Source organism: Oncorhynchus masou, unplaced genomic scaffold (assembly GCF_036934945.1).
Source record: "Oncorhynchus masou masou isolate Uvic2021 unplaced genomic scaffold, UVic_Omas_1.1 unplaced_scaffold_905, whole genome shotgun sequence".
In the NCBI taxonomy this organism is placed as follows: domain Eukaryota; kingdom Metazoa; phylum Chordata; class Actinopteri; order Salmoniformes; family Salmonidae; genus Oncorhynchus; species Oncorhynchus masou.
In genome coordinates, this window is record NW_027015524.1 from 176856 (window position 1) to 201668 (window position 24813).

At 38.3% G+C, this 24813-nt stretch overlaps 1 protein-coding gene across 1 annotated transcript in view; it reads right to left on the reverse strand.

Annotated features, from left to right (window-relative positions):
- Nucleotides 1-24813, reverse strand: part of LOC135538093 (serine/threonine-protein kinase ULK4-like) — a gene marked incomplete at its 3' end in the record, with an annotated part of 248859 nt that overhangs the window by 140177 nt on the left and 83869 nt on the right. Inside the window, exons 12-13 of the mRNA XM_064964078.1 lie at nt 22280-22465; nt 18069-18102 (exon numbers count right to left, since the gene is read on the reverse strand). Coding sequence (XP_064820150.1) covers nt 18069-18102; nt 22280-22465 — 220 coding nt within the window. The remainder of the gene's footprint in view (nt 1-18068; nt 18103-22279; nt 22466-24813) is intronic.

The following is a 24813-nucleotide window of genomic DNA, read 5'->3' on the forward strand; positions in this document are numbered from 1 at the left end:
CACCATGTCCTGTAGAATGTTGCCTGTATCTATAATACACCATGTCCTGTAGAATGTAGCCTGTATCTATAATACACCATGTCCTGTAGAATGTAGCCTGTATCTATAATACATCATGTCCTGTAGAATGTAGCCTGTATCTATAATACACCATGTCCTGTAGAATGTAGCCTGTATCTATAATACACCATGTCCTGTAGAATGTAGCCTGTATCTATAATACATCATGTCCTGTAGAATGTAGCCTGTATCTATAATACATGTCCTGTAGAATGTAGCCTGTATCTATAATACATCATGTCCTGTAGAATGTAACCTGAATCTATAATACATCATGTCCTGTAGAATGTAGCCTGTATCTATAATACATCATGTCCTGTAGAATGTAGCCTGTATCTATAATACATGTCCTGTAGAATGTAGCCTGTATCTATAATACACCATGTCCTGTAGAATGTAGCCTGTATCTATAATACATCATGTCCTGTAGAATGTAGCCTGTATCTATAATACATCATGTCCTGTAGAATGTAGCCTGTATCTATAATACATCATGTCCTGTAGAATGTAGCCTGTATCTATAATACATGTCCTGTAGAATGTAGCCTGTATCTATAATACATCATGTCCTGTAGAATGTAGCCAGTATCTATAATACATCATGTCCTGTAGAATGTAGCCTGAATCTATAATACATCATGTCCTGTAGAATGTAGCCTGTATCTATAATACATCATGTCCTGTAGAATGTAGCCTGTATCTATAATACACCATGTCCTGTAGAATGTAGCCTGTATCTACAATACATCATGTCCTGTAGAATGTAGCCTGTATCTATAATACATAATGTCCTGTAGAATATAGCCTGTATCTATAATACATCATGTCCTGTAGAATGTAGCCTGTATCTATAATACATGTCCTGTAGAATGTAGCCTGTATCTATAATACATCATGTCCTGTAGAATGTAGCCTGTATCTATAATACATCATGTCCTGTAGAATATAGCCTGTATCTATAATACATCATGTCCTGTAGAATGTAGCCTGTATCTATAATACATGTCCTGTAGAATGTAGCCTGTATCTATAATACATCATGTCCTGTAGAATGTAGCCTGTATCTATAATACATCATGTCCTGTAGAATGTAGCCTGTATCTATAATACATCATGTCCTGTAGAATGTAGCCTGTATCTATAATACATCATGTCCTGTAGAATATAGCCTGTATCTATAATACATCATGTCCTGTAGAATGTAGCCTGTATCTATAATAAATCATGTCCTGTAGAATGTAGCCTGTATCTATAATAAACCATGTACTGTAGAATGTAGCCTGTATCTATAATACACCATGTCCTGTAGAATGTAGCCTGTATCTACAATACATCATGTCCTGTAGAATGTAGCCTGTATCTATAATACACAAACATCATGTCCTGTAGAATGTAGCCTGTATCTATAATACACCATGTCCTGTAGAATGTAGCCTGTATCTATAATACACCATGTCCTATAGAATGTAGCCTGTATTTATAATACATGTCCTGTAGAATGTAGCCTGTATCTATAATACACCATGTCCTATAGAATGTAGCCTGTATTTATAATACATGTCCTGTAGAATGTAGCCTGTATCTATAATACATCATGTCCTGTAGAATGTAGCCTGTATCTATAATACACCATGTCCTGTAGAATGTAGCCTGTATCTATAATACATCATGTCCTGTAGAATGTAGCCTGTATCTATAATACATCATGTCCTGTAGAATGTAGCCTGTATCTATAATACATGTCCTGTAGAATGTAGCCTGTATCTATAATACATCATGTCCTGTAGAATGTAACCTGAATCTATAATACATCATGTCCTGTAGAATGTAGCCTGTATCTATAATACATCATGTCCTGTAGAATGTAGCCTGTATCTATAATACATGTCCTGTAGAATGTAGCCTGTATCTATAATACACCATGTCCTGTAGAATGTAGCCTGTATCTATAATACATCATGTCCTGTAGAATGTAGCCTGTATCTATAATACATCATGTCCTGTAGAATGTAGCCTGTATCTATAATACATCATGTCCTGTAGAATGTAGCCTGTATCTATAATACATGTCCTGTAGAATGTAGCCTGTATCTATAATACATCATGTCCTGTAGAATGTAGCCAGTATCTATAATACATCATGTCCTGTAGAATGTAGCCTGAATCTATAATACATCATGTCCTGTAGAATGTAGCCTGTATCTATAATACATCATGTCCTGTAGAATGTAGCCTGTATCTATAATACACCATGTCCTGTAGAATGTAGCCTGTATCTACAATACATCATGTCCTGTAGAATGTAGCCTGTATCTATAATACATAATGTCCTGTAGAATATAGCCTGTATCTATAATTCATCATGTCCTGTAGAATGTAGCCTGTATCTATAATACATGTCCTGTAGAATGTAGCCTGTATCTATAATACATCATGTCCTGTAGAATGTAGCCTGTATCTATAATACATCATGTCCTGTAGAATATAGCCTGTATCTATAATACATCATGTCCTGTAGAATGTAGCCTGTATCTATAATACATGTCCTGTAGAATGTAGCCTGTATCTATAATACATCATGTCCTGTAGAATGTAGCCTGTATCTATAATACATCATGTCCTGTAGAATGTAGCCTGTATCTATAATACATCATGTCCTGTAGAATGTAGCCTGTATCTATAATACATCATGTCCTGTAGAATATAGCCTGTATCTATAATACATCATGTCCTGTAGAATGTAGCCTGTATCTATAATAAATCATGTCCTGTAGAATGTAGCCTGTATCTATAATAAACCATGTACTGTAGAATGTAGCCTGTATCTATAATACACCATGTCCTGTAGAATGTAGCCTGTATCTACAATACATCATGTCCTGTAGAATGTAGCCTGTATCTATAATACACAAACATCATGTCCTGTAGAATGTAGCCTGTATCTATAATACACCATGTCCTGTAGAATGTAGCCTGTATCTATAATACACCATGTCCTATAGAATGTAGCCTGTATTTATAATACATGTCCTGTAGAATGTAGCCTGTATCTATAATACACCATGTCCTATAGAATGTAGCCTGTATTTATAATACATGTCCTGTAGAATGTAGCCTGTATCTATAATACATCATGTCCTGTAGAATGTAGCCTGTATCTATAATACACCATGTCCTGTAGAATGTAGCCTGTATCTATAATACATCATGTCCTGTAGAATGTAGCCTGTATCTATAATACATCATGTCCTGTAGAATGTAGCCTGTATCTATAATACATGTCCTGTAGAATGTAGCCTGTATCTATAATACATCATGTCCTGTAGAATGTAGCCTGTATCTATAATACATCATGTCCTGTAGAATGTAGCCTGTATCTATAATACATCATGTCCTGTAGAATGTAGCCTGTATCTATAATAAACCATGTACTGTAGAATGTAGCCTGTATCTATAATACACCATGTCCTGTAGAATGTAGCCTGTATCTACAATACATCATGTCCTGTATAATGTAGCCTGTATCTACAATACATCATGTCCTGTATAATGTAGCCTGTATCTATATTACACAAACATCATGTCCTGTAGAATGTAGCCTGTATCTATAATACACCATGTCCTGTAGAATGTAGCCTGTATCTATAATACACCATGTCCTGTAGAATGTAGCCTGTATCTATAATACACCATGTCCTGTAGAATGTAGCCTGTATCTATAATACATGTCCAGTAGAATGTAGCCTGAATCTATAATACATCATGTCCTGTAGAATGTAGCCTGTATCTATAATACACCATGTCCTGTAGAATGTAGCCTGTATCTATAATACATGTCCAGTAGAATGTAGCCTGAATCTATAATACATCATGTCCTATAGAATGTAGCCTGTATTTATAATACATGTCCTGTAGAATGTAGCCTGTATCTATAATACACCATGTCCTGTATAATGTAGCATGTATCTACAATACATCATGTCCTGTAGAATGTAGCCTGTATCTATAATACATCATGTCCTGTAGAATGTAGCCTGTATCTATAATACACAAACATCATGTCCTGTATAATGTAGCCTGTATCTATAATACATCATGTCCTATAGAATGTAGCCTGTATCTATAATACATAATGTCCTGTAGAATGTAGCCTGTATCTATAATACATCATGTCCTGTATAATGTAGCATGTATCTACAATACATCATGTCCTGTAGAATGTAGCCTGTATCTATAATACATCATGTCCTGTAGAATGTAGCCTGTATCTATAATACACAAACATCATGTCCTGTATAATGTAGCCTGTATCTATAATACATCATGTCCTGTAGAATGTAGCCTGTATCTATAATACATAATGTCCTGTAGAATGTAGCCTGTATCTATAATACACCATGTCCTGTAGAATGTAGCCTGTATCTATAATACATGTCCAGTAGAATGTAGCCTGAATCTATAATACATCATGTCCTGTAGAATGTAGCCTGTATCTATAATACACCATGTCCTGTAGAATGTAGCCTGTATCTATAATACATGTCCAGTAGAATGTAGCCTGAATCTATAATACATCATGTCCTATAGAATGTAGCCTGTATTTATAATACATGTCCTGTAGAATGTAGCCTGTATCTATAATACACCATGTCCTATAGAATGTAGCCTGTATTTATAATACATGTCCTGTAGAATGTAGCCTGTATCTATAATACATCATGTCCTGTAGAATGTAAACTGTATCTACAATACATCATGTCCTGTAGAATGTAGCCTGTATCTGTAATACATCATGTCCTGTAGAATGTAGCCTGTATCTATAATACATCATGTCCTGTAGAATGTAGCCTGTATCTATAATACATGTCCAGTAGAATGTAGCCTGAATCTATAATACATGTCCTGTAGAATGTAGCCTGTATCTATAATACATCATGTCCTGTAGAATGTAGCCTGTATCTATAATACATAATGTCCTGTAGAATGTAGCCTGTATCTATAATACATCATGTCTTGTAGAATGTAGCCTGTATCTACAATACATCATGTCCTGTAGAATGTAGCCTGTATCTATAATACATCATGTCCTGTAGAATGTAGCCTGTATCTATAATACATGTCCTGTAGAATGTAGCCTGAATCTATAATACACCATGTCCTGTGGAATGTAGCCTGAAACTATAATACATGTCCTGTAGAATGTAGCCTGTATCTATAATACATCATGTCCTGTAGAATGTAGCCTGTATCTATAATACATAATGTCCTGTAGAATGTAGCCTGTATCTATAATACATCATGTCCTGTAGAATGTAGCCTGTATCTATAATACATGTCCTGTAGAATGTAGCATGTATCTATAATACATGTCCTGTAGAATGTAGCCTGTATCTATAATACATCATGTCTTGTAGAATGTAGCCTGTATCTATAATACATGTCCTGTAGAATGTAGCCTGTATCTATAATACATCATGTCCTGTAGAATGTAGCCTGTATCTATAATACATGTCCTGTAGAATGTAGCCTGTATCTATAATACATCATGTCTTGTAGAATGTAGCCTGTATCTATAATACATGTCCTGTAGAATGTAGCATGTATCTATAATACATGTCCTGTAGAATGTAGCCTGTATCTATAATACATCATGTCCTGTAGAATGTAGCCTGAATCTATAATACATGTCCTGTAGAATGTAGCCTGTATCTATAATACATAATGTCCTGTAGAATGTAGCCTGTATCTATAACACATCATGTCCTGTAGAATGTAGCCTGTATCTATAATACATCATGTCCTGTAGAATGTAGCCTGTATCTATAATACATCATGTCCTGTATAATGTAGCCTGAATCTATAATACATGTCCTGTAGAATGTAGCCTGTATCTATAATACATGTCCTGTAGAATGTAGCCTGTATCTATAATACATCATGTCCTGTAGAATGTAGCCTGTATCTATAATACATGTCCTGTAGAATGTAGCCTGTATCTATAATACATCATGTCTTGTAGAATGTAGCCTGTATCTATAATACATGTCCTGTAGAATGTAGCATGTATCTATAATACATGTCCTGTAGAATGTAGCCTGTATCTATAATACATCATGTCCTGTAGAATGTAGCCTGAATCTATAATACATGTCCTGTAGAATGTAGCCTGTATCTATAATACATAATGTCCTGTAGAATGTAGCCTGTATCTATAACACATCATGTCCTGTAGAATGTAGCCTGTATCTATAATACATCATGTCCTGTAGAATGTAGCCTGTATCTATAATACATCATGTCCTGTATAATGTAGCCTGAATCTATAATACATGTCCTGTAGAATGTAGCCTGTATCTATAATACATGTCCTGTAGAATGTAGCCTGTATCTATAATACATCATGTCCTGTAGAATGTAGCCTGTATCTATAATACATCATGTCCTGTAGAATGTAGCCTGTATCTATAATACATGTCCTGTATAATGTAGCCTGAATCTATAATACATCATGTCCTGTAGAATGTAGCCTGTATCTATAATACATCATGTCCTTTAGAATGTAGCCTGAATCTATAATACACCATGTCCTGTAGAATGTAGCCTGTATCTATAATACATGTCCTGTAGAATGTAGCCTGTATCTATAATACATAATGTCCTGTAGAATGTAGCCTGTATCTATAACACATCATGTCCTGTAGAATGTAGCCTGTATCTATAATACATCATGTCCTGTAGAATGTAGCCTGTATCTATAATACATCATGTCCTGTAGAATGTAGCCTGTATCTATAATACATCATGTCCTGTATAATGTAGCCTGTATCTATAATACATCATGTCCTGTATAATGTAGCCTGAATCTATAATACATCATGTCCTGTAGAATGTAGCCTGTATCTATAATACATGTCCTGTAGAATGTAGCATGTATCTATAATACATGTCCTGTAGAATGTAGCCTGTATCTATAATACATCATGTCTTGTAGAATGTAGCCTGTATCTATAATACATGTCCTGTAGAATGTAGCCTGTATCTATAATACATCATGTCCTGTAGAATGTAGCCTGTATCTATAATACATGTCCTGTAGAATGTAGCCTGTATCTATAATACATCATGTCTTGTAGAATGTAGCCTGTATCTATAATACATGTCCTGTAGAATGTAGCATGTATCTATAATACATGTCCTGTAGAATGTAGCCTGTATCTATAATACATCATGTCCTGTAGAATGTAGCCTGAATCTATAATACATCTCCTGTAGAATGTAGCCTGTATCTATAATACATAATGTCCTGTAGAATGTAGCCTGTATCTATAACACATCATGTCCTGTAGAATGTAGCCTGTATCTATAATACATCATGTCCTGTAGAATGTAGCCTGTATCTATAATACATCATGTCCTGTATAATGTAGCCTGAATCTATAATACATGTCCTGTAGAATGTAGCCTGTATCTATAATACATGTCCTGTAGAATGTAGCCTGTATCTATAATACATCATGTCCTGTAGAATGTAGCCTGTATCTATAATACATCATGTCCTGTAGAATGTAGCCTGTATCTATAATACATGTCCTGTAGAATGTAGCCTGTATCTATAATACATCATGTCCTGTAGAATGTAGCCTGTATCTATAACACATCATGTCCTGTAGAATGTAGCCTGTATCTATAATACATCATGTCCTGTAGAATGTAGCCTGTATCTATAATACATCATGTCCTGTAGAATGTAGCCTGTATCTATAATACATCATGTCCTGTATAATGTAGCCTGTATCTATAATACATCATGTCCTGTATAATGTAGCCTGAATCTATAATACATCATGTCCTGTAGAATGTAGCCTGTATCTATAATACACCATGTCCTGTAGAATGTAGCCTGTATCTATAATACACCATGTCCTGTAGAATGTAGCCTGTATCTACAATACAGCATGTCCTGTAGAATGTAGCCTGTATCTATAATACATCATGTCCTGTATAATGTAGCATGTATCTACAATACATCATGTCCTGTAGAATGTAGCCTGTATCTATAATACATAATGTCCTGTAGAATGTAGCCTGTATCTATAATACACCATGTCCTGTAGAATGTAGCCTGTATCTATAATACATGTCCTGTAGAATGTAGCCTGTATCTATAATACACCATGTCCTGTAGAATGTAGCCTGTATCTATAATACATCAAGTCCTGTAGAATGTAGCCTGTATCTGTAATACATCATGTCCTGTAGAATGTAGCCTGTATCTATAATACATAATGTCCTGTAGAATGTAGCCTGTATCTATAATACACCATGTCCTGTAGAATGTAGCCTGTATCTATAATACACCATGTCCTGTAGAATGTAGCCTGTATCTATAATACACAAACATCATGTCCTGTATAATGTAGCCTGTATCTATAATACATCATGTCCTGTAGAATGTAGCCTGTATCTATAATACATAATGTCCTGTAGAATGTAGCCTGTATCTATAATACACCATGTCCTGTAGAATGTAGCCTGTATCTATAATACATGTCCAGTAGAATGTAGCCTGAATCTATAATACATCATGTCCTGTAGAATGTAGCCTGTATCTATAATACACCATGTCCTGTAGAATGTAGCCTGTATCTATAATACATGTCCAGTAGAATGTAGCCTGAATCTATAATACATCATGTCCTATAGAATGTAGCCTGTATTTATAATACATGTCCTGTAGAATGTAGCCTGTATCTATAATACACCATGTCCTATAGAATGTAGCCTGTATTTATAATACATGTCCTGTAGAATGTAGCCTGTATCTATAATACATCATGTCCTGTAGAATGTAGCCTGTATCTACAATACATCATGTCCTGTAGAATGTAGCCTGTATCTGTAATACATCATGTCCTGTAGAATGTAGCCTGTATCTATAATACATCATGTCCTGTAGAATGTAGCCTGTATCTATAATACATGTCCAGTAGAATGTAGCCTGAATCTATAATACATGTCCTGTAGAATGTAGCCTGTATCTATAATACATCATGTCCTGTAGAATGTAGCCTGTATCTATAATACATAATGTCCTGTAGAATGTAGCCTGTATCTATAATACATCATGTCTTGTAGAATGTAGCCTGTATCTATAATACATGTCCTGTAGAATGTAGCCTGTATCTACAATACATCATGTCCTGTAGAATGTAGCCTGTATCTATAATACATCATGTCCTGTAGAATGTAGCCTGAATCTATAATACACCATGTCCTGTGGAATGTAGCCTGAAACTATAATACATGTCCTGTAGAATGTAGCCTGTATCTATAATACATCATGTCCTGTAGAATGTAGCCTGTATCTATAATACATCATGTCCTGTAGAATGTAGCCTGTATCTATAATACATGTCCTGTAGAATGTAGCATGTATCTATAATACATGTCCTGTAGAATGTAGCCTGTATCTATAATACATCATGTCTTGTAGAATGTAGCCTGTATCTATAATACATGTCCTGTAGAATGTAGCCTGTATCTATAATACATCATGTCCTGTAGAATGTAGCCTGTATCTATAATACATGTCCTGTAGAATGTAGCCTGTATCTATAATACATCATGTCTTGTAGAATGTAGCCTGTATCTATAATACACCATGTCCTGTAGAATGTAGCCTGTATCTACAATACATCATGTCCTGTAGAATGTAGCCTGTATCTATAATACACCATTTCCTGTAGAATGTAGCCTGTATTTATAATACATGTCCTGTAGAATGTAGCCTGTATCTATAATACATCATGTCCTGTAGAATGTAGCCTGTATCTACAATACATCATGTCCTGTAGAATGTAGCCTGTATCTGTAATACATCATGTCCTGTAGAATGTAGCCTGTATCTATAACACATCATGTCCTGTAGAATGTAGCCTGTATCTATAATACATGTCCAGTAGAATGTAGCCTGAATCTATAATACATGTCCTGTAGAATGTAGCCTGTATCTATAATACATCATGTCCTGTAGAATGTAGCCTGTATCTATAATACATAATGTCCTGTAGAATGTAGCCTGTATCTATAATACATCATGTCTTGTAGAATGTAGCCTGTATCTATAATACATGTCCTGTAGAATGTAGCCTGTATCTACGATACATCATGTCCTGTAGAATGTAGCCTGTATCTATAATACATCATGTCCTGTAGAATGTAGCCTGTATCTATAATACATGTCCTGTAGAATGTAGCCTGAATCTATAATACACCATGTCCTGTGGAATGTAGCCTGAAACTATAATACATGTCCTGTAGAATGTAGCCTGTATCTATAATACATCATGTCCTGTAGAATGTAGCCTGTATCTATAATACATAATGTCCTGTAGAATGTAGCCTGTATCTATAATACATCATGTCCTGTAGAATGTAGCCTGTATCTATAATACATGTCCTGTAGAATGTAGCATGTATCTATAATACATGTCCTGTAGAATGTAGCCTGTATCTATAATACATCATGTCTTGTAGAATGTAGCCTGTATCTATAATACATGTCCTGTAGAATGTAGCCTGTATCTATAATACATCATGTCCTGTAGAATGTAGCCTGTATCTATAATACATGTCCTGTAGAATGTAGCCTGTATCTATAATACATCATGTCTTGTAGAATGTAGCCTGTATCTATAATACATGTCCTGTAGAATGTAGCATGTATCTATAATACATGTCCTGTAGAATGTAGCCTGAATCTATAATACACCATGTCCTGTGGAATGTAGCCTGAAACTATAATACATGTCCTGTAGAATGTAGCCTGTATCTATAATACATCATGTCCTGTAGAATGTAGCCTGTATCTATAATACATCATGTCCTGTAGAATGTAGCCTGTATCTATAATACATGTCCTGTAGAATGTAGCATGTATCTATAATACATGTCCTGTAGAATGTAGCCTGTATCTATAATACATCATGTCTTGTAGAATGTAGCCTGTATCTATAATACATGTCCTGTAGAATGTAGCCTGTATCTATAATACATCATGTCCTGTAGAATGTAGCCTGTATCTATAATACATGTCCTGTAGAATGTAGCCTGTATCTATAATACATCATGTCTTGTAGAATGTAGCCTGTATCTATAATACACCATGTCCTGTAGAATGTAGCCTGTATCTACAATACATCATGTCCTGTAGAATGTAGCCTGTATCTATAATACACCATTTCCTGTAGAATGTAGCCTGTATTTATAATACATGTCCTGTAGAATGTAGCCTGTATCTATAATACATCATGTCCTGTAGAATGTAGCCTGTATCTACAATACATCATGTCCTGTAGAATGTAGCCTGTATCTGTAATACATCATGTCCTGTAGAATGTAGCCTGTATCTATAATACATCATGTCCTGTAGAATGTAGCCTGTATCTATAATACATGTCCAGTAGAATGTAGCCTGAATCTATAATACATGTCCTGTAGAATGTAGCCTGTATCTATAATACATAATGTCCTGTAGAATGTAGCCTGTATCTATAATACATAATGTCCTGTAGAATGTAGCCTGTATCTATAATACATCATGTCTTGTAGAATGTAGCCTGTATCTATAATACATGTCCTGTAGAATGTAGCCTGTATCTACAATACATCATGTCCTGTAGAATGTAGCCTGTATCTATAATACATCATGTCCTGTAGAATGTAGCCTGTATCTATAATACATGTCCTGTAGAATGTAGCCTGAATCTATAATACACCATGTCCTGTGGAATGTAGCCTGAAACTATAATACATGTCCTGTAGAATGTAGCCTGTATCTATAATACATCATGTCCTGTAGAATGTAGCCTGTATCTATAATACATAATGTCCTGTAGAATGTAGCCTGTATCTATAATACATCATGTCCTGTAGAATGTAGCCTGTATCTATAATACATGTCCTGTAGAATGTAGCATGTATCTATAATACATGTCCTGTAGAATGTAGCCTGTATCTATAATACATCATGTCTTGTAGAATGTAGCCTGTATCTATAATACATGTCCTGTAGAATGTAGCCTGTATCTATAATACATCATGTCCTGTAGAATGTAGCCTGTATCTATAATACATGTCCTGTAGAATGTAGCCTGTATCTATAATACATCATGTCTTGTAGAATGTAGCCTGTATCTATAATACATGTCCTGTAGAATGTAGCATGTATCTATAATACATGTCCTGTAGAATGTAGCCTGTATCTATAATACATCATGTCCTGTAGAATGTAGCCTGAATCTATAATACATGTCCTGTAGAATGTAGCCTGTATCTATAATACATAATGTCCTGTAGAATGTAGCCTGTATCTATAACACATCATGTCCTGTAGAATGTAGCCTGTATCTATAATACATCATGTCCTGTAGAATGTAGCCTGTATCTATAATACATCATGTCCTGTATAATGTAGCCTGAATCTATAATACATGTCCTGTAGAATGTAGCCTGTATCTATAATACATGTCCTGTAGAATGTAGCCTGTATCTATAATACATCATGTCCTGTAGAATGTAGCCTGTATCTATAATACATCATGTCCTGTAGAATGTAGCCTGTATCTATAATACATGTCCTGTATAATGTAGCCTGAATCTATAATACATCATGTCCTGTAGAATGTAGCCTGTATCTATAATACATCATGTCCTTTAGAATGTAGCCTGAATCTATAATACACCATGTCCTGTAGAATGTAGCCTGTATCTATAATACATGTCCTGTAGAATGTAGCCTGTATCTATAATACATCATGTCCTGTAGAATGTAGCCTGTATCTATAACACATCATGTCCTGTAGAATGTAGCCTGTATCTATAATACATCATGTCCTGTAGAATGTAGCCTGTATCTATAATACATCATGTCCTGTAGAATGTAGCCTGTATCTATAATACATCATGTCCTGTATAATGTAGCCTGTATCTATAATACATCATGTCTTGTAGAATGTAGCCTGTATCTATAATACATGTCCTGTAGAATGTAGCCTGTATCTATAATACATCATGTCCTGTAGAATGTAGCCTGTATCTATAATACATGTCCTGTAGAATGTAGCCTGTATCTATAATACATCATGTCTTGTAGAATGTAGCCTGTATCTATAATACACCATGTCCTGTAGAATGTAGCCTGTATCTACAATACATCATGTCCTGTAGAATGTAGCCTGTATCTATAATACACCATTTCCTGTAGAATGTAGCCTGTATTTATAATACATGTCCTGTAGAATGTAGCCTGTATCTATAATACATCATGTCCTGTAGAATGTAGCCTGTATCTACAATACATCATGTCCTGTAGAATGTAGCCTGTATCTGTAATACATCATGTCCTGTAGAATGTAGCCTGTATCTATAATACATCATGTCCTGTAGAATGTAGCCTGTATCTATAATACATGTCCAGTAGAATGTAGCCTGAATCTATAATACATGTCCTGTAGAATGTAGCCTGTATCTATAATACATCATGTCCTGTAGAATGTAGCCTGTATCTATAATACATAATGTCCTGTAGAATGTAGCCTGTATCTATAATACATCATGTCTTGTAGAATGTAGCCTGTATCTATAATACATGTCCTGTAGAATGTAGCCTGTATCTACAATACATCATGTCCTGTAGAATGTAGCCTGTATCTATAATACATCATGTCCTGTAGAATGTAGCCTGTATCTATAATACATGTCCTGTAGAATGTAGCCTGAATCTATAATACACCATGTCCTGTGGAATGTAGCCTGAAACTATAATACATGTCCTGTAGAATGTAGCCTGTATCTATAATACATCATGTCCTGTAGAATGTAGCCTGTATCTATAATACATAATGTCCTGTAGAATGTAGCCTGTATCTATAATACATCATGTCCTGTAGAATGTAGCCTGTATCTATAATACATGTCCTGTAGAATGTAGCATGTATCTATAATACATGTCCTGTAGAATGTAGCCTGTATCTATAATACATCATGTCTTGTAGAATGTAGCCTGTATCTATAATACATGTCCTGTAGAATGTAGCCTGTATCTATAATACATCATGTCCTGTAGAATGTAGCCTGTATCTATAATACATGTCCTGTAGAATGTAGCCTGTATCTATAATACATCATGTCTTGTAGAATGTAGCCTGTATCTATAATACATGTCCTGTAGAATGTAGCATGTATCTATAATACATGTCCTGTAGAATGTAGCCTGTATCTATAATACATCATGTCCTGTAGAATATAGCCTGAATCTATAATACATGTCCTGTAGAATGTAGCCTGTATCTATAATACATAATGTCCTGTAGAATGTAGCCTGTATCTATAACACATCATGTCCTGTAGAATGTAGCCTGTATCTATAATACATCATGTCCTGTAGAATGTAGCCTGTATCTATAATACATCATGTCCTGTATAATGTAGCCTGAATCTATAATACATCATGTCCTGTAGAATGTAGCCTGTATCTATAATACATCATGTCCTTTAGAATGTAGCCTGAATCTATAATACACCATGTCCTGTAGAATGTAGCCTGTATCTATAATACATGTCCTGTAGAATGTAGCCTGTATCTATAATACATCATGTCCTGTAGAATGTAGCCTGTATCTATAACACATCATGTCCTGTAGAATGTAGCCTGTATCTATAATACATCATGTCCTGTAGAATGTAGCCTGTATCTATAATACATCATGTCCTGTAGAATGTAGCCTGTATCTATAATACATCATGTCCTGTATAATGTAGCCTGTATCTATAATACATCATGTCCTGTATAATGTAGCCTGAATCTATAATACATCATGTCCTGTAGAATGTAGCCTGTATCTATAATACACCATGTCCTGTAGAATGTAGCCTGTATCTATAATACACCATGTCCTGTAGAATGTAGCCTGTATCTACAATACAGCATGTCCTGTAGAATGTAGCCTGTATCTATAATACATCATGTCCTGTATAATGTAGCATGTATCTACAATACATCATGTCCTGTAGAATGTAGCCTGTATCTATAATACATAATGTCCTGTAGAATGTAGCCTGTATCTATAATACACCATGTCCTGTAGAATGTAGCCTGTATCTATAATACATGTCCTGTAGAATGTAGCCTGTATCTATAATACACCATGTCCTGTAGAATGTAGCCTGTATCTATAATACATCAAGTCCTGTAGAATGTAGCCTGTATCTGTAATACATCATGTCCTGTAGAATGTAGCCTGTATCTATAATACATAATGTCCTGTAGAATGTAGCCTGTATCTATAATACACCATGTCCTGTAGAATGTAGCCTGTATCTATAATACACCATGTCCTGTAGAATGTAGCCTGTATCTACAATACATCATGTCCTGTAGAATGTAGCCTGTATCTATAATACACAAACATCATGTCCTGTAGAATGTAGCCTGTATCTATAATACACCATGTCCTGTAGAATGTAGCCTGTATTTATAATACACCATGTCCTGTAGAATGTAGCCTGTATTTATAATACATGTCCTGTAGAATGTAGCCTGTATCTATAATACATCATGTCCTGTAGAATGTAGCCTGTATCTATAATACATCATGTCCTGTAGAATATAGCCTGTATCTATAATACATCATGTCCTGTAGAATGTAGCCTGTATCTATAATACATCATGTCCTGTATAATGTAGCCTGTATCTATAATACATCATGTCCTGTATAATGTAGCCTGAATCTATAATACATCATGTCCTGTAGAATGTAGCCTGTATCTATAATACACCATGTCCTGTAGAATGTAGCCTGTATCTATAATACACCATGTCCTGTAGAATGTAGCCTGTATCTACAATACATCATGTCCTGTAGAATGTAGCCTGTATCTATAATACACAAACATCATGTCCTGTATAATGTAGCCTGTATCTATAATACACCATGTCCTGTAGAATGTAGCCTGTATCTACAATACATCATGTCCTGTAGAATGTAGCCTGTATCTATAATACACAAACATCATGTCCTGTATAATGTAGCCTGTATCTATAATACACCATGTCCTGTAGAATGTAGCCTGTATCTACAATACATCATGTCCTGTAGAATGTAGCCTGTATCTATAATACACAAACATCATGTCCTGTATAATGTAGCCTGTATCTATAATACACCATGTCCTGTAGAATGTAGCCTGTATCTATAATACACCATGTCCTGTAGAATGTAGCCTGTATCTATAATACACAAACATCATGTCCTGTATAATGTAGCCTGTATCTATAATACACCATGTCCTGTAGAATGTAGCCTGTATCTACAATACATCATGTCCTGTAGAATGTAGCCTGTATCTATAATACACAAACATCATGTCCTGTATAATGTAGCCTGTATCTATAATACACCATGTCCTGTAGAATGTAGCCTGTATCTATAATACATCATGTCCTGTAGAATGTAGCCTGTATCTATAATACATCATGTCCTGTAGAATGTAGCCTGTATCTGTAATACATCATGTCCTGTAGAATGTAGCCTGAATCTATAATACATGTCCTGTATAATGTAGCCTGAATCTATAATACACCATGTCCTGTAGAATGTAGCCTGTATCTATAATACATCATGTCCTGTAGAATGTAGCCTGTATCTATAATACATCATGTCCTGTAGAATGTAGCCTGTATCTGTAATACATCATGTCCTGTAGAATGTAGCCTGTATCTATAATACACAAACATCATGTCCTGTATAATGTAGCCTGTATCTATAATACATCATGTCCTGTAGAATGTAGCCTGTATCTGTAATACATCATGTCCTGTAGAATGTAGCCTGTATCTATAATACATCATGTCCTGTAGAATGTAGCCTGTATCTATAATACACCATGTCCTGTAGAATGTAGCCTGTATCTATAATACACCATGTCCTGTAGAATGTAGCCTGTATCTACAATACATCATGTCCTGTAGAATGTAGCCTGTATCTATAATACACAAACATCATGTCCTGTAGAATGTAGCCTGTATCTATAATACACCATGTCCTGTAGAATGTAGCCTGTATTTATAATACACCATGTCCTGTAGAATGTAGCCTGTATTTATAATACATGTCCTGTAGAATGTAGCCTGTATCTATAATACACCATGTCCTGTAGAATGTAGCCTGTATCTATAATACACCATGTCCTGTAGAATGTAGCCTGTATCTACAATATATCATGTCCTGTAGAATGTAGCCTGTATCTATAATACACAAACATCATGTCCTGTATAATGTAGCCTGTATCTATAATACATCATGTCCTGTAGAATGTAGCCTGTATCTATAATACATCATGTCCTGTAGAATGTAGCCTGTATCTATAATACACAAACCGTCCAACTAAGAAAATAAAAAGCACATAACAGCACTGCAGGCACTTAAAGGAAAACCTTCCCCAAAACTATCTTTTGGTAAAATGCATCATACCGGCAGACAGCACCACAAATGACCACTATATTACATCAGTGACTCAAGAGAATGTGATGGCTCTCTACACTCTTAGAAAAAAGTGCTTTCTAGAACCTAAAAGGGTTCTTTGGCTGTCCCCATAGGATAACCCTTTGAAGATCCCATTTTGGTTCCAGGTAGAACCCTTTTGGGTTTCATGTAGAACCCTCGATGGAAAGGGTTCTACCTGGAACCATAAAGGGTTCTACCTGGAACCAAAAAGGGTTCTCCTATGGGGACAGCCAAAGAACCCTTTTGGGTTTCATGTAGAACCCTCGATGGAAAGGGTTCTACCTGGAATCAAAAAGGGTTCTCCTATGGGGACAGCCAAAGAACCCTTTTGGAACCTTTTTTTTAAGATTGTAAGGTTAGAAGATCCAGTGGTGGGCTGTATTACTGCTACATGTAGTGGATGGTGGGGTGAGGACAGAGAGGAGACAGAGAGGTCTGGTCTACAGCCCGAGGGATTCCTGCTGTGGAAGGCAACAGGCTGAGAGGTGAGAAACCACAGGACATCAATGAGAGAGAAAAAGAGAGAGAGAGAGAAGGAAGGAAGGAGGGGGTAAAAGTGAGAGAGAAAAGGAGAGAGAGCAGGTTGGTTAACACAGTAATGAGGTGAAGGGGCACTCGCCACAAAATGACGTCTTCTCTTTCTCCTCTGTCACTCAGACCCTTCACTCCTCCTCTTCCAGTTACCCATCTTCTGCTGGCTACTGACTACCTTACCTCCGCCTCCCCAATACAAGCATTACATAGATAGTATAGACACAGACCAGTCAACAATATGTGAATCCCAAATGGCACCCTATTCCCTATAAAGTACAGCAATTCTTTCCAGAGCATTTACCCTTGGATGGTTTACCTTAACAATGTCCTTAGCAGAGCTTCAGTTGAAATGTAAAGGTTGGGAGTTGCTTGGCAACAAACCTAATATCAAACATCACTCTCTTTCTTCCTGCCCAGAGGCTCCTTTGAAAATCTCCCATTTCCCAACTAATTGCTTTCATACTGATATCAAAAAGCAATGTCTCACGGTGTTGTTATCCATTACATTCAGTCATCAGTCAGGGTGGAGACACTTTTGAGACATATCAAAAAGCCTGAACATACAACCAGACCACAATATCAATTCATGGTCCCCGATACAGGAAGTAACTGCATAGGCTCACATCACCTAAGTGCATTGTAGTCTGGGTATCTGAGCTGAACCAACAGGTTAAAGACTATTTCAAATAATGCATCAATTAAAGCAGAAAACAGTGAGTGAAGTGATGACATTCCTGAAGCCCAAATCACTGTAACTGTGGCTCCTGTACAGTATTACTTCCATATTTCTCACGTTGTTCTTCACAGGAGTTATTTTGGAATGGATAGTCCCCCGATTTCCCACCCCCAGGGAGAGAGAGAGAGAGAGAGACAACAAGGCAGGCTTGAGGTCAGCTGCCCTGCCATTCCTCCAGGCCAGCTCTGAATCACTCCCCACCACAAACACTGGAACAACAGTACAGTTCGTGGCCCCCAGCCACCCGACCTATCCAGTAGAGAAGAACATACACACAAGCATACGCACACATGAACACACACACACAAACTGGCTCTCTCTTCCTTTAATCGCTCTTTCCCTCTATCTCTCTTTCCCTCTCTTTCGAGGTGCTGCTGACACCTCTGACAGCAGAGTTCTATAAAAGGCTGCTGATTGGAAGACCACCACATCATGGGACAGGGAGGCTGAGAAACACATGACTTTTCTCATCAACAAAACAACAGAGTGGAGTCGCTGCTAGGACAGCAAAATGACAGCGGTCACCGTAATAACTGTTCAAATAGCCCCCCCCCCCAAATAAAGTATTTAAGACATTTTCTCTTTTCCTTTTCCTCGTTTGCTACAGCACCTGGCTTGTTTCAGCAAGGAGCAACAAATCACGTTGTAGTGACTATGTCCATGTTACATCAAATGGACTCCACACGAATGCCCAGCCGTCCTGACTTCAGACAGCTGTTCTTTCCACACACACACAAAAATTACAAATTACAATAATACTTTTTATGTCATTTAAATTTTACCCCCTTTTTCGTGGTATCCAATTGTTAGTAATTACTATCTTGTCTCATCCCGTACGGGCTCAGGAAACACAACCCAACCAAGCCGCACTGCTTCTTAACATGTGTCGGAGGAAACACAGTGCACCTGGCGACCTTGGTTAGCGTGCACTGCGTCCGGCCCACCACAGGAGTCGCCGGTGCGCGATGAGATAAGGATATCCCTACCGGCCAAACCCTCCCTAACCCGGACGACGCTAGGCCAATTGTGCGTCGCCCCACGGACCCCCCCGTCGCGGCCGGCTGCAACAGAGCCTGGGCGCGAACCCAGAGTCTCTGGTGGCACAGCTAGCGCTGTGATAAAGTGCCCTAGACCACTGCGCCACCCGGGAGGCCACAATAATACTTTTTTAAATGGTTATGAAGGTTATTTTATTTCCATGACTGTCTTCATCCATAACCGTCAGTTACACGGCTATACTGTAATTGTGCCAGACCCAGTTGCTGCTGCTGGTAAATGATTACAGTATGGTGCCAACATGAAACCAATACACTGCAGTCAGTGGGACAAAATGGGGGAAACTCATATGTGCACATCATTAGAGTAGGGGGAAAGAAAACATTTTGGGATGTGGCTATGGATGATGATTCATTGATGCAAAACTAATTTCCCCATTGGGGACAATAATGTTTTCTACTACTACTACTGCTACTATAGCCTCGGCTTGCAGGCTTCCTCTGAGTGATGAACAAGTCTATGAAGTATGGTAACACACTATACTACTACTGCTACTACACTATACTACTACTGCTACTACTACTACTGCTACTACTGCTACCCACTACTGCTGCTGCTGCTACTACTACTGCTACTACTACTACACTATACTACTCCTACTGCTACTACTACTACTACTGCTACTACACTATACTACTACTACTTCTACTGCTGCTATAGCCTCGGCTTGCAGGCTTCCTCTGAGTGATGAACAAGTCTATGAAGTATGGTAACACAAGACTGCTACTAATGCTACTACACTATACTACTACTACTGCTGCTATAGCCTCGGCTTGCAGGCTTCCTCTGAGTGATGAACAAGTCTATGAAGTATGGTAACACAAGACTGCTACTAATGCTACTACACTATACTACTACTGCTACTACTACTACTGCTACTACTGCTACCCACTACTACTACTGCTGCTGCTGCTACTACTACTGCTACTACTACTACTACTACACTATACTACTCCTACTACTACTACTACTACTACTATGTGAATTCACCAATTTGTAAGTCGCTCTGGATAAGAGCGTCTGCTAAATGACTTAAATGTAATGTACTACTACTACTACTACTACTACTACTACTACTACTGCTATAGCCTTGGCCTGCAGGCTTCCTCTGAGTGATGAACAAGTCTATGAAGTATGGTAACACAAGACTGCTACTAATGCTACTACACTATACTACTACTGCTACTACTACTACTGCTACTACTGCTACCCACTACTACTACTGCTGCTGCTGCTACTACTACTGCTAATACTACTACTACTGCTACTACACTATACTACTCCTACTACTACTACTACTACTACTACTACTACTACTACTACTACTACTACTACTACTACTACTACTACTACTGCTGCTATAGTCTCGGCTTGCAGGCTTCTTCCTCTGAGTGATGAACAAGTCTATGAAGTATGGTAACACAAGACTGCTACTAATGCTACTACACTATACTACTACTGCTACTACTACTACTGCTACCCACTACTACTACTGCTGCTGCTGCTACTACTACTGCTACTACTACTACACTATACTACTACTACTGCTGCTATAGCCTCGGCTTGCAGGCTTCCTCTGAGTGATGAACAAGTCTATGAAGTATGGTAACACACTATACTACTACTGCTACTACACTATACTACTACTACTACTGCTATAGTCTCGGCTTGCAGGCTTCCTCTGAGTGATGAACAAGTCTATGAAGTATGATAACACAAGACTGCTACTAATGCTACTACACTATACTACTACTACTACTACTACTGCTGCTATAGCCTCGGCTTGCAGGCTTCCTCTGAGTGATGAACAAGTCTATGAAGTATGGTAACACAAGACTGCTACTAATGCTACTACACTATACTACTACTACTGCTGCTATAGCCTCGGCTTGCAGGCTTCCTCTGAGTGATGAACAAGTCTATGAAGTATGGTAACACAAGACTGCTACTAATGCTACTACACTATACTACTACCACTGCTACTACTGCTGCTGCTGCTGCTACTACTACTACTGCTACTGATAGTACTACTATTGATACTACTACTACTACTGCTGCTGCTACTACTACTACTACTACTCCTACCACTGCTAGTACTACTCCTACTACTAACATTGCTACTACTCCTACTACTAACATTGCTACTACTACTACTGCTACTGCTGCTACTACTACTACTACTACTGCTGCTACTGCTACTACTGCTACTACTACTACTGCTACTGCTACTACTGCTACTACTGCTACTACTACTACTACTGCTACTATTATAACACAGTAGTATCTTAAGCTGTAACTAGTGCTATAGTTGGGAGGGTTCTTTACTCACCAGGCGTTTGACGATACGGAGCAGTAGTCTGTGTTGTTTAGGCTGGGTCTGGAGCTGCAGCGCGTGGCTGAGGCTCTGGAGGTTCAGGGGGCTGAGGGAGTCAGGGCTGTCCCCTCCATACAGCTGCATCAGCAGGGACAGGCACTGACTGGTCTCCTCATACACCTCCACATCCTCACATGGCAGCTACATAACAGGGAACACACACAAAGACAACTGAATATTCTTTATTTATTATTATTATTTTTTCTCCCCAATTTCGTGGTATCCAATTGTTTTAGTAGCTACTATCTTGTCTCATCGCTACAACTCCCGTACGGGCTCGAGAGAGACGAAGGTTGAAGGTCATGCGTCCTCCGATACACAACCCAACCAAGCCGCACTGCTTCTTAACACAGCGCAATGTGTTACACCGTGTACCTGGCAACCTTGGTTAGCGTGCACTGCGCCCGGCCCACCACAGGAGTCGCTGGTGCGCGATGAGACAAGGATATCCCTACCGGCCAAACCCTCCCTAACCCGGACGACGCTAGGCCAATTGTGCATCGCCACACTGACCTCCCGGTCGCGGCTGGTTACGACAGAGCCTGGGCGCGAACCCAGAGTCAACTGAATATTATTAAGATGTGCCGGGGCTACCAAAAGTTCTCCAGGAATGGGGTGCTCATCTGGGATAGCTTTCTGCAATACTTCTACACAACACAAGACCAGTCGTGTTAATTATGTTTACTGCTTTTATACAACTGTTCTATTTAGCTCTACTGTACTTTATTTTCAGAAAATCTTTTGGTTTCTGCTCTTAGGGAAATGTCAACCTTGACACCCGTTATGAGATGTGACTGTGACGTGATTAGACTGACTCATCATCACCTGGTCCTGTGTGTAATCTCCAAACCACTTCTGCTTACTACAGTAGTGGAAGCTGTGAGGGGAGGACGGCTCGTAATAATGGCTGGGATGGAGTGGAATACTATTCCATTTATTCCATTCCAGCCATTATTATGAGCTGTTCTACCCTCCCCTTCCACCAGCAGGCTAAAGACAGCAAGCCACTAGCATGCTAACTACAGCCTAGCCACCAGCAGGCTAACGACAGCCAAGCCACCAGCAGGCTAAAGACAGCCAAGCCACTAGCATGCTAACTACAACCTAGCCACTAGCAGGCTAACGACAGCCTAGCCACTAGCAGGCTAATTACAGCCTAGCCACTAGCATGCTAACTACAGCCTTGTCAGTCTAGAAAATAACCATTCCAAGAGGTGATAAACATCCCGCTTTAATTTTCACTTTATTCTTTGGTTCAATCTGGTCTAAAACTGGATTTGGTTCCTTCACCATTTCCCTGTCATCATCATCTCTGTATTTCCCTTCTCTTCATGTTGCCAGGTGTCAAATACCACTGATAGTGACAGGCTGCCATGGCAGCAATGAGTGACATATCAATCAGTGGGAGAAATCTCCATTAACTCAGCTGTCTTGTCTTCCCTTCCCTCTTTCATTCCACTTCTTCATACTCTGTAATGAGTGTCTCCGTCCCAAATGGCACCCCATTCCTTATACAGGGCCTGGTCAAAAGTAGTGCACTATAAAGGGAATAGGAATCCATTTGGGACACTTCCTTTGCCATGCTGCTATTCCATGGACAGCTCAGCCCATATTGGTGCTGAATAAGAGCCATGATGACGTCTCGGAAGGAGATTTAGAATGTATCCTGAGACTGATCAAAAATAACGCAGGTCTGTGCTGAAGGTACATATGGGGGGGTTACTGTGATAGGCAGTTCCATAGTTTCTGTTCCATGTCTATATTTCTGTGTCAAACAGTGTTGACTGACTGATGAACCATCCATGGGAGGACTCTCTGTGCAACTAGGTGTAATAGTAGCCTGGTATCATGTCTGGTTGTGCTGTATAGCGAACTCCTATGATCATTATTTGGCAATAACAAACATATGAGTTGGCTTTACAAAACAAACAGATGTGGGACCAGGCTAGGTATAGTGGCCCTGCCCTAATGAGAGTGTCTCCTGTTGACATTAGAGGCTAGGAGGCTAGGTATAGTTAGGTATAGTAGCCCTGCCCCGATGAGTAACTGCTGTGGACATTAGAGGCTAAGGGGTTAGACTAGGGAGATAGGCTAGGAGGCTAGGCTAGGGAGCGAGCCTAAGGCTAGGGGGCTAGGTATAGTGGTCCTGATGAGAGTGCCTGCCGTAGACATTAGAGGCTAGGGAGCTAGGTTAGGTATAGTGGCCCTGCCCTGATGTGTGCCTGCTGTGGACATTAGAGGCTAGGGGGTTAGACTAGGGAGCTAGGCTAGGAGCCTAGGGAGCTATACTAGCAGGCTAGGCGGCTGCTAGGCTAGTGGGCTAGGCTAAGGGGCTAGGCTAGGGGGCTAGGGTAGGGGGCTTTGAAGCTTCATCAGCGAGTGAGAGACACTTTGGGTTATAAGCAATGGACCTTCTATAGGAACCCATCACATCACTGTGACCTAGTAATGAAACTGAGCTCAGCTCAGGGCTTCTCCCTCCAGTCCCC